This window comes from Dendropsophus ebraccatus, chromosome 5 (genome assembly GCF_027789765.1).
Source record: "Dendropsophus ebraccatus isolate aDenEbr1 chromosome 5, aDenEbr1.pat, whole genome shotgun sequence".
NCBI classification, from domain to species: Eukaryota; Metazoa; Chordata; class Amphibia; order Anura; family Hylidae; genus Dendropsophus; species Dendropsophus ebraccatus.
Genome location: NC_091458.1, coordinates 101,133,475 through 101,150,735, shown reverse-complemented (window position 1 = coordinate 101,150,735; position 17,261 = coordinate 101,133,475). Strand labels below are relative to the sequence as shown.

General features: G+C 42.9%; 1 protein-coding gene across 1 annotated transcript in view; it reads left to right on the top strand.

Moving 5' to 3' along the window:
* Positions 1-17,261, top strand: part of JADE3 (jade family PHD finger 3) — a 53,200-nt gene that overhangs the window by 20,829 nt on the left and 15,110 nt on the right. Inside the window, exons 5-10 of the mRNA XM_069970825.1 lie at positions 585-775; positions 2,847-3,058; positions 4,947-5,114; positions 5,752-5,868; positions 8,469-8,939; positions 12,255-12,372. Of these exons, the coding sequence (XP_069826926.1) occupies positions 585-775; positions 2,847-3,058; positions 4,947-5,114; positions 5,752-5,868; positions 8,469-8,939; positions 12,255-12,372 (1,277 nt within the window). The remainder of the gene's footprint in view (positions 1-584; positions 776-2,846; positions 3,059-4,946; positions 5,115-5,751; positions 5,869-8,468; positions 8,940-12,254; positions 12,373-17,261) is intronic.

Below are 17,261 nucleotides of genomic sequence, written 5' to 3'. Positions count from 1 at the left end.
GTTAATGGCGGGCCGCCACGCGATCATGGTTGCTTGGGTATCACAGTGAGGACCCAGCTAAACTGACTTTATAGCGCTGCTGGACCCACTGGGCGTACTAGGCGGTCATGGGTCCTTAAGGGGTTAATATCTTTAAAAACTAAGTAATTAGAGGTCCCGATCAGTCAGTGATAGGTACCTAAGCCCTCCCCCCCCCCCCCCCATAGCCATTATTTCACTCTTACCATTTGGTTTCCTTGTAGGGTCTATTTCTCTATTGTATGTTTTATAATGTGTTTGTTTCTGTATTTAGCACAGTGATTTTCACATATATTTTATTTCATTACATCTATTGTTGATAGTCCTGTTTCATTGTATCAGGGCGGTGTGGGAGATGTTACCTTCAGCAAGTCCTGGATGAGGGTTTAATTGTTTTTATGGGTCAGGGTTTAAATACCACTTGTATAATTTTTTCTATTTTGGGGGAAAAAAATTTTTGGGGTGTGCCAGTCAGTTTCATATACATCCTTTGTGTTCCCTGTATTTGTGGCGTCATTAAGTTACTTCTCTATTTTGAAAGATCTGCTTTTTTTGTTTTTTTTTAGGGTCATCGCTGAAAAAGTGAAGGAGGTTCTTTACTCTCGTCCACGAAAGTACATCCATTGTTCAGGACAAGAACCAACTGAACCTGGTTATATTAACATCCTGGAGTTGGCAGAGAGTGTGTGTCGTTACGATCTTGATGATGTGGACCTCTTTTGGCTTCAAGAATGCAACCTTGAGTTAGCAGATATGGGTAATCTATTTATAATGTCCCTTTGGTGTTGTGCGGTGTGATGTGCTGAGGGGTTGTGTTGCTGGGTGGTGTAGTGCAACCTTAGGGCTCACCTTCTGAAACCTTCCTGTCATGGTGGGGTCCGAGGGTGCTGGGGCCCTTGTCTTCTTCAGCATACACACAGGGACATATCATTTTTAATAAAAGTCTTCACACATTAGCGGTGAAAGTATATTAAGACTTTACTTGAAGGATTACTATGTACAATCCAGTACAGGGGCATCTGATGACTGTAAACCTTTGGCTTGATCATAGTCCTTAGCTTCAGGGGGAGGGTTACCTTGGTTACTATAGCTTAGACTTGGTGGATAAATAGGGTTTCAAGTAGACAGACCTGTTCAAGGGACTTTGCGGTTTTCCAGCCTTTAGAAGGTACGTGTGAATAGGTATTTGAAGTTACTGAAGAGACTTGACGCTGTCAACGCTCGCTATCATGTAGGAGGAAGACGCATGGGCACACTGACTTGGAAGCCAGGAAGATGTGGACGGTGAATGGGAGACCCTCTATCACGTCACCAATCCGACAGCAGGCACTAATAAATACAGAGGATGTCCTGCTGAGACTTTGAAGACACGTATTAGTCCTTATGGCTGACTGGAAACAGGTTAGGGGGTTGAAGATGGAGTCTGACAGGATTACTGAGGTGATGCAGGGAGGTTAGATGTGACTCTGGCAATGCCAGACTACCAACTGTCACTGAGGAGACCGCACAGCCCTTCTGGGTAGAAGGTGGGTGGAGCTAGCTTCCCCTGGCCAATCACTAGAGTGTGGAAGGTTGCAGGGGAGGAGCACTGATCAAGCTCAACACTTGTATTATTAGCAATTAATACATAACAACATATTGAATAAATATATGACAGAAAACACTATCTTCATAAGAGAGTTAGGAAAAAGCAGCAAATACATAGGTCCCAATACAGACGGTCCAGGGTTGCCAATAGCAACAATACATCTCCAGACGCCTGACAATAAATACCTTTCTGGGCCATTACATATTTACTTCACGTTAATTAGCGGTACATAGCCATATGTAACAATGACTTATTTATGACTGAGCTGAATATTGCTTTTGTTTCAGTATCGGAATAAAATTAAAAACCAAGTGATAATTATCTAGCCCAGTCTCTCCCCCCTCTCCCAGTTCCACTCGAAGCATAAAAAATAAAAAAAAGTTTATACTGGAATACCCACACACCAAAAAATGTGTGTAATAATTTGGGGCACATCATAGTTTGCAATAGCTGCCTATTTTTAAAACTACATGTTTTATGTAAGCTTTTTGTACTGAGCTATACCTACTAGGCAAGCAAGTTTACTCATCTACTGTATCATGTTGGTAGGTGTATCTGAAACTAAATTAGTACTGCAATAGGGGTAAAATTCTGTCCATCCTTTATCTACTGACAACTGTGTAACCCACCTACCAACTTTACAGCATATATTTCAATATTTTACTGGTCAGGCCAGTATTAAGCTTGTGAACAATCAGTTTGATTTCCTGCAGTTTTCCCTATTTCTTATACCAAATACTTTCTTGTCGTGCCGGGTATTCTGAAATGGTTTGCTTTCAGGCTTTATATAGTTATACACATGATTCACATAATCTGTAACAGTGCTGACCAACTTATCACAGTATAGGGGCTGCTTTTTTTTTTTTTTTTTTGTCCTTATCTGAAGTGGAGAGGTCATTGCACATTCATGTTTTCTCCATTTTTGTCAGACAATACAGAAAGGGATATGTAGAATGCATTTCTTATATACTGCTATTTGACATGCAGCACATTTTGTGTTACAAGCTGGGTGCTGTGTCGGTTGTATACAATTTGATAAAACTGTTTATAAAATGTTACTTTTTTTTTATAAATTTTGCAGCAGCAGTGGATCAATATCTAAAATGTAGATTGTGCAGTCTTTTAATGTCTATAATTAGGCTACCATAATGAACTGCATACTGCTTTTCCCTTGTTGTCAGTTTAACTTGTTCTGTGAGCATCTAATGCAGTTTCTAATTTTATTTTATTTTTTTTGCAGGTTGTGTTCCTTTGGATGAGAACACTATGGAAAAGACATTAGAAGTTTTAGAACGGCAGTGCCATGAAAACATGAGTCATGCCATAGAGACAGAAGAAGGCCTAGGGATTGAGTATGATGAGGATGTCATTTGTGATGTATGTCGTTCTCCTGACAGTGAGGAAGGCAATGATATGGTATTCTGTGACAGGTGCAACATCTGTGTTCACCAGGTAGGCTTTTATATTTTAAGATGCAATATTGAGTAAATTGAGCTATGTACAAACCAGTGCATTGTATCTAAATGGCTCAGCCAATGTAGTTGAAATCTAATTTTATCTCTAAAGAAAACAGCTTGGACTCTTTATCAGGAATTACCCTAGTAGCTCTAGTTAGTGAGACATTGTTTACATTAGTCATACTGCACTTTGAGTACTGTGGATGTTTTTATTATAAGTGTATTCCTTAAAGGACAACTCCTGTGAAAAACTTTTTTCCATTTATTGAAACCCATTACAAAGCTATATAACTTTGTAATGTGCATCAATCACCTATCTGCCCCCCTTCCCGGAACTGTAGGAAACTCATACATACCTAATTACTGTCGACTCCAGGCTCTTCTCTCAGCTCCATCTTGTGACAATGTCGTCATCAGGAGGAGGGCTGGTCTATGTCCTGTTACACCAGCCTCCCCCTCTCCTGCCTTGTCAGGTGACTCAGCTTGCTCAGCTCTGATTGGCTGAGCAACTGCAAGCCATCTGACCTTGTGCAGCAACAGAGAAGGCTGCTTGTTGTAAGTGAATGAATGATTTCTTCTGCTTCTCTTCACTGACTTCTTCCAGCACATAAAATACACAGACCCCTCCTCTCCTCTCTCAGCCATGAGGACAGTCAGGGAGTCGCTTTGTTTGTTTATCTTTGTCCTCCCTGACTGTTTCGCAGCAAGCTGTCAGCTACACTGCCTCCCTCTGAAACCCAGCGACGGAGTCCGTGTGTGACTGAGTCGTATCTGCTTCTCCTTCCTCCACTCCCTGCATTTTATCAGCTGCAGGGGACCCCCTCCCTCCTCTCTCCCCTCAGTCAGGGACAATGATCCTGCAGCTTTCACATTGCAGTGTACACTACTTACATTGCAAAGTGAAAGTGTGGCTGTGCAGGCTGAGACCCTGTGTGTTTTGGGGCATGATTTAATAGAGAGATAGGGCAGTGTTTAGTGTATCAGGGGAAATGAATGAAGGGATAGGTACTTGCAAGAGGGGCAGGACTTAGACATCACAGGAGTCAAAGTGCATCATGGGAAGCCTAAACCAGGAAGAAATGAAGATGCAGACCTGAACTCATTGAGGCTATGAATGGCGGGAAATTCAAACAGAGACTGACTTAGGTGGAAAGGTAACTATGAAAACTGTGTTTGTAACAGTTGTTTGTTTTTTTTTTTTTTAACTAAGGGTGGGAGTTGTCCTTTAATAATTCATTGTGTATTCAATCAGTATGATGCATATTTAAAGTGATACTGTTGCCCCCCACTCACCTATTATTCTTTATTCCTTTAATCTGATAACTGTGTCGACAAGGCGGGGCTTTGCGGCAGCTGGGCCCCATTTCCTGACTGGAGAGAGGCCCCAACTGCTGTGAAGCCCCGTCTAGGTGACACTGTCCACTGATGAAATTAAGCGATTTTACAGCAGAAAAAAGATGCAGACAAGTTCTATACAAATATATGTCAAATGTGCAACATCTAAGCTTGTGGATGGTGTGGAGAACTGCACATAGAGTAAGGGGTCGACAATATCACTTTTAATTAACATATTGTGTATAGGGCCGCATATGATACAGTGGGTGTATAGCTAGACATGTTTGGCAGATATTTTACCCAATACACAGATTGCCTTTCTCTCATTTTTATCATCAGATTAGCCATATGAGGTTTTTTTTTTAATTTTTGCAAGACAAGTTGCTTTTTTTGCAGGGGCTGCACTACAAAGTACAAGCTACTGACCTAATCAGACAACACGCATAGTATCTAAATGCAAATATTTGAGCTGTGATTCAGATGAGAAATGGTGACCTACTTGTTACTGGAACTTATACATGACCAAATGTGTTTTGTTTTGTTGGAAGGCATGTTATGGCATCCTGAAGGTCCCAGAAGGCAGCTGGTTGTGTCGCACCTGTGTGTTAGGTGTTCATCCACAGTGTATTTTGTGCCCAAAAAGAGGGGGAGCCATGAAGCCTACACGAACTGGAACAAAATGGGCCCATGTCAGCTGTGCACTATGGATACCCGAGGTACTGTAGTATTTTATACTTAATGGTTATCTGTGACAGCAGTCCTTCGATACTTACCTAGCACAGTGATAGGTATTTGATCAATGGAGTTTCAACCGCTGGGACACCCATCAGTCATAAGAACTGGTGTCCCTTGGCCACCCTTTGCTTGACTGCTGCTCCCTTTAGTTGCTTTGGGAATGCAGAAAATAGCACTGTACATAGACATCTTTGGCAGTCCCATAGCGAATAAAGTGGAGACTAAACATGCAGACAGGGCTTATCTTAACAACAGGTGGACACTAGATACTTACCACCTTTCTGTGGATTTGATCACTTATAATTCTGGGATTATTATAAAAATGAGAATGGTAAAGAAAGAAGAGTGTGCAGGGACATGAAAACCCCGTTTCTTTGATTGAGGGATCCTTAGTAATCAGACAATTCTCTTTTTTTCAGTGAATGTGTTGATTTTGGGGCAACCCCTTTTAAATGCTCCAGAAAACCTTGTGAGTTAGGGTAATAGACCCACTTAAAGAAGATATTCCCTTCTAAATCTCCTTTTGACATCTGCCAAAAAATACCACTAGAATATTTTTGTAGCACAAAGTTTCTACTCATGTTAACCCAATGTGGTGTGTAATGTTGTCACATACAGGTGAGCATTGCTTGCCCTGAAAGGATGGAACCTATCACCAAGCTTTCGCACATACCTCCAAGTCGGTGGGCATTGGTCTGCAGTCTCTGCAAATTGAAGACAGGAGCCTGCATACAGGTATAGTAGAATGAATGAAAGAATATATTATTATTAGTATTAGTATTATTATTATTAGTATTATTATTAGTATTATTATTATTAACTATTATTATTATTATTATTTATTACAAAAAAAAATTAATTATATAGTTTTTTAGAAGATTTGATGGCTTGCCTTGATATAGATTTGTAAGGTGGATTACAGTGTCTGTCTGTGTGTTCCCTTCCTGACCCCTAGACATACATATACATTACAGGTCAAAAGTTTTGGAACACCTAAATTTTTCCAGTTACTTTTAGCAGGTGGCCTTACTTTTGGAAATCACTGTAACCCTTTTGATTCTATATAAACCGTATTGCAGACCACATTACAACATGCTTTGGGGAAGGAATTGGACAGTTCTGCCCCTCAGGACAGAGTACATTGCTATTATAATGGCAAGAGAAGTGTAATTAACAAGCGAAGAGAGACAATTATAACCCTTTAATGAGTAGGTCTATACCATCAAGAAGCACTTGGATACCGAAGGAAACTGACAGGAAGAGGTCTTGCAGACCAAAAGCCACTAAAAAAAAATCAAGAGTTTTTGAGATAAGTGCAACAGCACAAAACCTTAGAGTGCAGATTATTTGTATCAGGAAATAAACAAGGATCAGTTTCAGCTTTGAATGGGAAGATTTCCGTCTGCAGGTTTGACAGGTTTAGTATCAGTCGGAAAACCCCTGCAAGCATTGCAAAGTTAAGAAAATTTGCCTGGGTCAACAGCACCTCCAGTGGACTACTTAAGAGTGGAAGATTGATGAATCAAAGTTCAAAACCTTTGGGGCATCATGCATGGTTTATGTATGCAGTCTCTCGTAGGTCAAACATGGAGGAGGAAGCTTGATGGTCTTGGCCCCTTTTTCTGGATCCAGAAGCAACGTGCACAGGGTGACTTGCACGCTGAACATAAAGAGCTGTCACAGCATTTTGATGCAAGACAATGATACTGCCTGGGTATGTCAGTGTAATCGGTTGCTTTTCATAATAGCTGAAGAATCACACAGATTTATAAAAAAAAAAAAAAAAAAAATAGATCAAATACATGAAATGATACTTGGCTGCAGTTTCAGATGGTACAGATGCATACTTGTTCCACAATGAAATGTGGAGCCCCATTGTATATTATGCTCTGATATACACAGATCTCCCTCGATAACCACCAGGGTGCTGGAACCTTCCATTCATGGTCCCAGCTGAGGCTGACTAGAAGCTACATACCCCAGGCTTTAGTAATATTTATACTATAGTAAGTTTGGATGGGGGGTTATGTGCTTCCAGAAATGTCTATGTTGACCACTGATGACAATAAATGGAAGTTTCCCAAGATTTGCACACATTTATCAAGCACAATGTGGTTTCACAATTATAGCTCTATGGTTAGGACAGTTGGACACAACAACAACCACTATATCCTCCATCGTTGGCATTACTGGGGAGGTTTATGCCTGAACATTTGACATAACAATGTTTCTACATATTCCCACACACTTAGCCAAATAAAAAGTCATGCCACCTACAAAACCAGCTAAGATAGATTGCAACAAATAAGAAATTATAACAATAAGTTCCTTCTTATAACCTCAATAAGACACTTTAATTTTGCCAAATAAATCCTCCGGGGTACAGTCAGAACAACTTGAGAAGACAAGAAAAAGCCAGTAAGCTTCAAAGAATGGAATGACTGTGTCCAGACTTAAACCCAATTAACCTGGTTTGGGATGAACTAAATAGAAGGGTGAAAGCAAAGCAACCAACCAACCAACAAGTGCCGCACATTTTTGGGAACCTCTGCAACAAAGTTGGTAAGAAATGTCTAAGCAATATCTGAATGCAATTGTAGGAAAAATGCCTCGGTTTTATAAAGCTTTTATACCAGCTTGAAGTAGCTACTTGAAGTCAAAAATCTAGATTTGTTTAAACAAAAAGATTTTTTACTTTTATTCTTTTTTGCTTTTATGTCAGAGTACATTTGATACACTAAACTGTGTAAATGTCAATTAAAACTGGAAAAATTGTGGTCTAAAACTTTTGACTGGTTGTTTATTTGATAGGTCAGATAGGGAAGTATGGAGTAAGCTGAAACCCCCCACCCCCCACCAAAGAGATTTTGAAAGCTCATGGCAGATTAAAAAAAAAATATAAAAAATTGCTAGTCTTAGTTTTTGTTTTTTAATCTCTAGCTGATCTGTGGTTAAAACATGTGGCAGATTGAGCTATAGGACTGCAAGATATTAGTTAAAGGGGTTATCCAGTGCTACAAAAACATGGCCACTTTTCCCCCTATCTTGTCTCCAGATTGGGTGTGGTTTCAAACTAAGTTCCATTGAAGTAAATGGAGCTTAATTGCAAACCACACCTGAACGGGAGATGAGAGAGGGGGGAAAGTGGCCATGTTTTTGTAGCGCTGGATAACCCCTTTAAAATGTATGTTATTGGGGCCATTTACCTGTGATTCATCATGGATTTTTTTGCTGAAAAATTTTACTGCTCATCTCAATTTGTTTTTCATACTGTTTTACTATTATGCATGTGTTTCACTAATAATCTGCTTTTTGTTGTCCTTTTCTTTGTGTAGTGTTCAGTCAAGAGTTGTATCACCGCCTTTCATGTCACTTGCGCATTTGAACACAGTTTGGACATGAAGACTATACTAGATGAAGGGGATGAAGTAAAATTTAAGTCCTATTGCTTAAAGCACAGTAAAAACAAGCACTGTTTAGCAGACGTAGATGAGCCTGTAAAAATTCCAGTGGACAGCAGACAAAGTGAAAGTGAAAAAACCAGCCTCCGTGCTCAGAAACTGAAGGAGTTGGAAGAAGACTTTTATACTATGGTAAATGTGGATGATGTGGCGGCTGAACTGGGATTGCCCAAGTTAACAGTAGACTTGATATATTCTTTTTGGATGTTGAAACGGAAAAGTAATTTTAACAGGCCGCTTTTACCACCTAAAGAGGAAGAACAAAATGGTTTGATGCAGCCAAAGGAAGACAGTATTCATACTAGAATGAGAATGTTTATGCACCTTAGGCAAGATCTTGAAAGGGTAAGTTGCATCTATTCAGTTTTTAAATAATTATACAATATACATTATATAAAGAATCAAACATCTGTACTATAGCAGGACTCTTATACATAGTAAAGGGTATGTGCAGCTAATCAGTCATGCTGCTCAAGCTTTATAATAGCTTTAAGTGACACTGTAACCCCCTTTTTGCATTCTGACATCTTCCTTTTTGCATTCTGACACAGGAGTAAAGGGTAAATTTTGCAGTTTTCATACCTTTTTACATCATACGTCATGGTGCTTGTTGAAGTAAAAAGTGATCTTTTACCATCTGCAGATTGTGCTAAGTGGGCGAGGCTTCACTGCAACAGCTCAATTTAGCCCCGTCCATGACCTCAATGGTACATAGGCCCCGCCCTCTCGTCAGCCATTAGAAAGGGTGGCCTTTAGGTCTAGGATTCACCCCCTCTTGGTCGGCCCATACCAATGGGCGTCGAGGCGGCAGGGCCTATGTGGTGCTGACGCTGCGGACGGGCGGGGCCTATGGTGGCGCTGTGGGCGGGGCTAAGTGGTGCTGTTACTGTGAATCCCCGCCCACTTAGCACAATCTGCAGATGATAAAAGATCACTTTTTACTTGAACAAGCACCATGACGTATGATGTAAAATAAGGTATCCTTTACCCTTTACACTTGTGTAGATGAGTCAGAATGCAAAAAAGGGGTGACAGGATCACTTTAAAGTGTCACTGTCGTGAAATTTTTTTTTGCAGAAATCAATAGTCCAGGCGATTTTAAGAAACTTTGTAATTGGGTTTATTATCCGAAAAATGCATTTTTATCATGAAAAAGCAGTTTGAAGCTCTCCCCCCTGTCTTCATTGTTCTCCTATGGAGAGAGCTAAAGAAAAGACCAAAACAGGACAACAAAGAGTTAATCTACAAATCCCTCACCTGTTATCTCTTCTGACCATCACCAGTGACCTGTCTGAGCTCAGATTACAGCTGTCACCCAGCCTGTAATCCTCTGTTATCTGCTTTCTGCTGAGGCTAACTCCCTCCTCCCTCCTCCCCCCTCCCCTCTCCCTAGAACAGACAGGGGACGACTCCTGCAACAAGTCACAATTTTCAGATTTTTCGGAGTGGATGAAAAAGAGGAAGGAGGGGGGGACCTGGGAAAAGGCTTTTTACATGCAGATAATGGCAGATTTGGCTAATAAACCCAATTACAAAGTTTCTTAAAATCGCCTGGACTATTGATTTCTGCAAAAAAAAAAAAAAAAAAAATACGACAGTGACTCTTTAACACTTATTTACAAAACCTGTCTAATAGGGCCTCTATTCTTTAGCCTAAATTCATGCAATATGATGTAGAAAAATGAAATGTCCTGTGATATAGGAGCTTGGCTAAGCTGTTAGAATATGTTCATGCATTGCAGAAGTTTGTCACAAAACAGGTGCATCTAAATGGGGTTGTATTTGCAGCATGTTCATTTATTCATTCAAAACCCCATTCATATGAAAAGAACAGTTACAGAAAAGTCTACAGTTAGGGCTTATGCCCACACTTTGTAAACCACGGAGTAGTGTTGCACGATGCACCGAAATATCGATACTACTATCGATATTCCGGGCGAAAAAACGATTCGGTACCAGGATTTCCTGGTATCGACTTTATTTTGAGCTGCCTAATAGCGCAGCTTAAAACAAAGTACACTGCAGAGAACACGGCCGGCGGCTAGCTGAGCGCTGGCGGTGTTCTCTGTGTGCCGCCCCCTCCTCAGCCCGCGCACCCTCTGCTCACAGCCGCGCGAACTTCAAATAGCCGACACTCAGCGGTGGCTAGTGTCGGCTAGTTTACTGAGTGCATACCGCTGTCACAACTGACAGCGGCATATGACAACTCCTGAGCAGCTCCAGGGGTGAGAAGAGTGAGAAGCGTACAGAGAGGGTTAACTTGGACTGAGGAGGAGGCACGGACAGAAGGTGAGAGAGACAGCAGCTGCACGGGGGAGGGCAGACACACAGGAAGCGCTGCAGGAGACGCGGCCCTCTGGTATCGGTATCGAACTCAAAATTCTGGTATCGTGACATCCCTACCACGGAGGTTACAGAGCGTGAAGCTGTAATGTGGACTCACAGCTCTCCCGGCATTATGTATTAATATGATGCCGTGTGAGCTGTAAGTGTTCGAATCTTCACGGAAATGCACTGATACAGCCGTTCGGCTGTATCTACACATTCCTGCAAGGATTTAAAGCGACTCTGTACCCACAATCTGACCTCCCCGAAACCACTTGTACCTTGGGATAGCTGCTTTTACTCAAAGATCTGTCCTGGGGTCCGTTCGGCAGGTGATGCAGTTATTGTCCTAAAAAAACAACTTTTAAACTTGCAGCCCATGCCAAACGGGAGTATCTGTGCCCCACCCTCTTCATCATTAGGAATGCCACTGGAACATTTTACTGCACAGGTGCTTAACGATCCAGCCCATGTGCCGGGCTGACAAAGGTGGGGAATAGGAGTCAATCTGCCTGGGGCATTCCTAATGATGAAGAGGGTGGGGAGGAGGGACGGAGGGATGGTGCAAAGTTAGGGCACAGATACTCCCGTTTGGCACGGGCAGCAAGTTTAAAAGTTGTTTTTTTAGGACAATAGCTGCATCACCTGCTGAACCGACCCCGGGTCAGATCTTGGATTAAAAGCAGCTATCCGAAGGTGCAAGTGGTTTGGGGGGGGGGGGGGTGTCAGATTGTGGGTACAATCGCTTTAAACACTAATCCTATGTAGATCATACTTGTGTGTAATATAACCCCCTAAAGGGAACCCGTCATTATGAAAATGCTACCTAAGCTATTGGCATAATGTTCTAGAGCAGCAGGAGATGAGCAGATTGGTATATATCTTTTATAGGAAAATATTCTGTATAACTTGTTATTTATCGGTATATTATTATTTTTCTGATATTTGCCAAGCTAAAGAGTCCAGTCCATTGAGTGACACTGCCCACTGGACTCTTTAGCACATAATGAGCAGGGATTTCAGTGAACAAATTGCAAGGTATACTGAATCTTCAATCTGCTCAGCTCTTCCTGCTCTATAACATGATGGTGAAAGCTTAGATAGCACTGCGTTGGTGACAGGTTGCTTATATTAAGTCTGTGTGTAATACATTCTTCTTTTAATTCAGTGAGGAATATCTGCTAATATGCAGTCCACTTCCTCATTGTAGTCTATTTTCTTGCGTGACATGGGCCCAGCTGCTATGTTTAATGACCCTTGCTGTGGGGGATTACTGACAACTGAGTCTAAAAAGGTCTTTTTTGATTTTATTTAATTTTTTCCCCTTTTAAACAGGTAAGAAATTTGTGCTACATGGTCAATAGAAGAGAGAAACTCAAACTGTCCCACAGTAAAATTCATGAGCAAATCTTCAATTTACAAGTGCAACTTGTCAATCAGGAGATGGCAGCAGGTAACCTACTTTTCACTAGGTCCTTAACAAGGCTGGAAACTCTAAGAGAATGGGAATTCAGGGTCTTGCACATTCAGGTTTTTATGCAGTTTTGAAGCTGAAAGCAATTGTGTATTTAAAAGTAAAAGAGATGTATGTGTTGGAGATGTAAAAGACAAACTTTTTGCATTTGGCGCCAAGACACTATCATTTGGCGCCAAGACACTATCATTTGGCAATGTCCCAGCATCATTCACTGCCGCTGCTCTCACCTTCCTTCCCATATGTGGCTGCAAGGGGACGTGTCTGCCAGGCAGAGTGCTGTGACTAGTTACTGCCTGGTCTCCACCCCGATGCCTAGTTCACTGCTGTCTCCCTGCCTTGCGTGCTGGATAAAAAGCTTTTGCTGCATGTGAAGGTACCGCGTTGTTCAAAAAAGATATGGCAGAAATCCTTATTAGCAGACCTATTAAACAATGCTAGTGGTATAATCAGTGGAATCCTGGTGATTGGTTCATTTTATTCTATGGTCACAAATGCACTAACACAATGAAAATGCATTGTGAGGGTAGCTTCACATGTACTGTATCGCAGCGGATTTTCTGCTGCAGATATGCAGCAGATTTGACTAAATGAATGAACACCGCATGAAATCTACACCATCAAATCAGCTGCGGATCCGCAGCAGATTTGACAGTGCAGATTTAATGCTGTGTTCATTCATTTAGCCAAATCTACTGCAGATCTGCAGCAGAAAATCCGCTGCAATACGTTACGTGTGGAGCTACCCTTTAATGTATAATTTAATTGCAGTAATTGATCAGTTCATTGTCGTCCTGCCACCCTTTATTACGTTAATGCAATCAAACTCAAACGTGTGTGAACATACCATGAAGGTCTTATTATACTGAACGATTATCTGCCCAATGCGGTAGATCATCATTGGCTGTTGTAAATAGCTATGTAAATCAGTGTTGATCTACTACGTTGAGCTGTGTAATACGGCCTATAGGCTGTGTTCTCACATTAGCAGTTTTGTTGCGTTTGTTTAGTTAAATACGATTATGTGGGCTCCACAATTTTGTTTGAATTGACTCTGTGCTTTGCCATATAATTAGCATTATCAGGCTTCATCACAGGTGTTTTTCTTGTCATGCGATCTGATGAATCCAGTAAATGCAAATTACCTGACAAAGCCCAGACAGGCAATTAAAAAAAATAAAAAGTTGCAGAACCCACACAATCAGTTAGGTTTTTAATTATGCAAACAAAGAAATGCAACAAAACTGAGAATGTTTCTACATTTGTGTTCAGAATGACTTCTGAACGCAGATTCAACCACACGTCCACTTCTTCCACCAATAACCACACAATGTTGCCAGGATTATCAGCAACGTTGTGTGGCTATTGGGGAAGAAATGGGGTTGTGTCAGACACGTTTGGAACACAATTCTGAACGCAAATGTAAAAACACAGCTTTAGGCTGCATTCACACGTTCCGTGTTCCATGGAACTCGGACGTGGAATGCATGTAACGGACTGTACGTGGGAACCGTACAGATATGCTCGGTACTGTAATGACAGAGCTGTGCGGCTGATTTATTACAGTGCGGCGCATATCTGTACAGTTCCCCCACTCCCATCATCTTATGACAGATGCTGCCCGAGGGGGTTGGGGGGAGTCCGTTATGGAAGGTGTGAATGTAGCCTTACACTTTCCTTCCAATAATGACCAATACCAGTTTTGGCTTCATCAAAGCTTTCCCACCTGAACTTGAGAAAAATGTGCAGGAGAAAGTCCACAAATCTGTAAAGCCCCACTCATATATCCATGGCTGTTTTTACAGTCTGGAAATAATGATCCTGAAACCTTTCAGGAAATCGTCAGTATTTCCTGGCTGTAAAAACTGAGGAGAGAAGAAAAAAAAAAAAAAAAAAACATACCCGCTGAACTGCTACAGCGATGTTTTCTTCTGGCTTCTACCTCTTTTATGCGCTGCAGCCCTTGGGAAAGGGGGGTTGGGAAGAGCCACCTCTGGCTAAAAGAACGATTTGTAGGGCCATAAACCAACAGTTTCTGTCCTATCAAACACAGCACTGCATTACTGCACTTAATTGCATGTGCTCATGTCCTATAATGCCCAATAGAACCCTACGGGTCAGCAAATCTATCTGGATTTCCTGGTAAGCAATACAGATTTTTATACAGGTTTTTATAATGTGGATAATGTTCTAGCTGTAAACCTGCAGAGGATAAGACCTGTATTAACCCCTTAACGACATCGGGCGTAAACGTACGCCCTCGCGCCCTGGTACTTAGCACATCAGGGTGTAAATTAACGCCCGATGTTTCCCCGATCGCTGCGTGTTCGCACACAGCGATCGGGGAAGATGGCCTGCTATAAATCATAGCAGGCCATCTTAGCTTCTCGGCACGGGGGGTGGTTAACACCCCCCGTGCTTACGATCGCCGCTATTGGCTGATCAATTCAGATCAGCCAATAGCGGCGATCGGAACCTTTCCGGGTCATCGAAGACCCGGAAAAAAATGGCGGTCGGTGCTGTCCGAGGACGGCACCGACCGCCATTACTGTAAAAAGTAATGGTGGTCACGGTGCCACCGGCCCGATCGCCATGAACGTCCGGCCGATCACGGCGATCGGGCCGGTTGCACGGCGATCAGAGTCCCCCAAAATAGTAAATACCTGCTCTGGACCCCTCAGCTAGGTAGCTGAGGGGTCCAGAGCAGGTATTTGTACATTACTCACCTGTCCCGGGGTCCTGATCGGCGTCTTCCGGGTTCGCGGCGTCCTCCGTCTTCTCATTCGGTCTTCGGCTCTTTCCGGCGGTCCCCATCGGCTTTTTTCGGCTCCAGCCTCGTCTTTTTCCGGATTTTGCGCTCTGCTGCCCCCTAGCGGCTGATATGTGTAATACACTTATCAGCAGCTACAGGGATGTTCAGAATGTAGAAAAAGTTGTTTTTTTTTTCCAAACTTTTTTTTTTTTCTATTTTCCGCTGCTAATCAGCAACTCCTCCTTTTTGGCGTAGGGTGTTTTTTTTCTATATCCTACTGCCACGGTCTACTGATAAGTGCCGCACATAAGTGCGGCATTTATCAGCAACGCCTTTGTTGGCGTAGGTTTTTTTTATACTTACTGTAAAAAAAACATGTAAAAAACATTACATTACTTTACATTACACCACACTACATTGAATAAAGTTTGACACTACACCACTACATACCCCATATACTAGTCCCCATATAAAGATGGCCCCCAGGGTGTTTTCGGCGTCGGACGCATACGTTATTATTGCCTCCGACACCAAAACAGCCAGTGAGGATGAATGGGGGGGATCCTTCTTTCCTCCATTCATCCTCATCATCCAGTGACATGTCTGGGGGGTAGCGTAGCGTAGCGTACGCTGCCCCCCAGACACGTCTTTTCCGCCAGTACCGTCCCAATAAGAGATGGCGGTATGGCGTGAAATTCTACAAACTCTGTGAGCGTACCTCTGGGTACTCTTACAGATTTAGGGTGCGTGCACACTACGGAATGGAGAAGGATAACCCTTTGTGCATTCCGCAGCTGGCACCCGCCGGCGGACTGATGCGGGCGCATGTCTCTACCCGTGTCATAGACTCCATTCTATGCACGGGCGTATTCCATCGTCCATCCAAAGAATGAATACGTTGGACGGAGAGCGGAATCTGCCCGTGCATAGAATGGAGTCTATGACACATGTGGAGACATGTGCCTGCATCAGTCCGCCGGCGGGTGCCAACTGCGGAATCCACGAAGGGTTATTTGTTGCGATTCCGCAGTGTGCACGTACCCTTAGAGTGTATGTAGGAAGGGACACCCGAATCCAGCCCCCAGATGCCCCCCCCCCCCCCCCCCCCCCCATCCTCGGAACAAGTGGGAAGATCGTCCGGGAACTGATCTTCCCACTGCTGGATAAAGGTTATCACCGGTACGGGGATAACTTTTATACCAGCACCCCCTCTTCCGGTCCCTCGCTGCCCTGTAGCTTGCGGCACGATCCAAACATATCAGAGGTAGTAATAGAGCCCTAATATTTAGCAGCCATGGAGCGGACCCAGCGCTTCTGGATGTGAGGGATCCCGTATCGCACCAGGGCAACATTTTCCAGGTGACGTCCCCCACACTGGAGAACAGGAGACCCCAGAAGAAGTGCAGAGTGTGGAGTAACTGGGATCAGGAAGGACACCATTTTCCCGTGTGACACCTGTCCTGATCCCCCCGGCCTCTGCATACTGGATGGCTTCAAGGCGCACTACACGTCATTGGGGTTCCACATTATCTAAATTCTGTCCCTTATTCCTATTTCAGGGGTCACGTTGATCCAGGGATTATTCTGATCGCCATTATGGAGTCGGGAAGGAATTTTTCCCCTGTGGTGAGGCTACTGTCGTCTGCCTCACGAGGGTTTTTTGCCTTCCTCTGGGTCAACACAGGTTGAATTTGATGGACACCTGTCATTTTCAACCTTATAAACTAATAATTGGCCTAATACCCCCAAATAAATTAGAATTGTCCCTTTTCCCCAGCTAAGTAGGTATGGCCGCCATTCCCATTAGAGGATGCCATAATGCAATTACAAAGCCTCTGTGCGGCCAGGACAGTAGAAACCCCCCACAAGTGACCCCATTCTGGAAACTACACCCCATAAGGAATCTAACAAGGGGGGCAGTGGGGATATGGCCCCCTGGTGACGGCCACATTTGGGACGTGAAAATGAAAAAAATGGTATTTTTTATTTTCTCGGCACATGTTCTACGTAAGTGCCCGTCACCAGTGGGGTCCATATCCTCACTGCACCCCTTGTTGGATACCTTATGGGGTGTAGTTTCCAGAATGGGGTCACTTGTAGGGGGTTTCTACGGTCC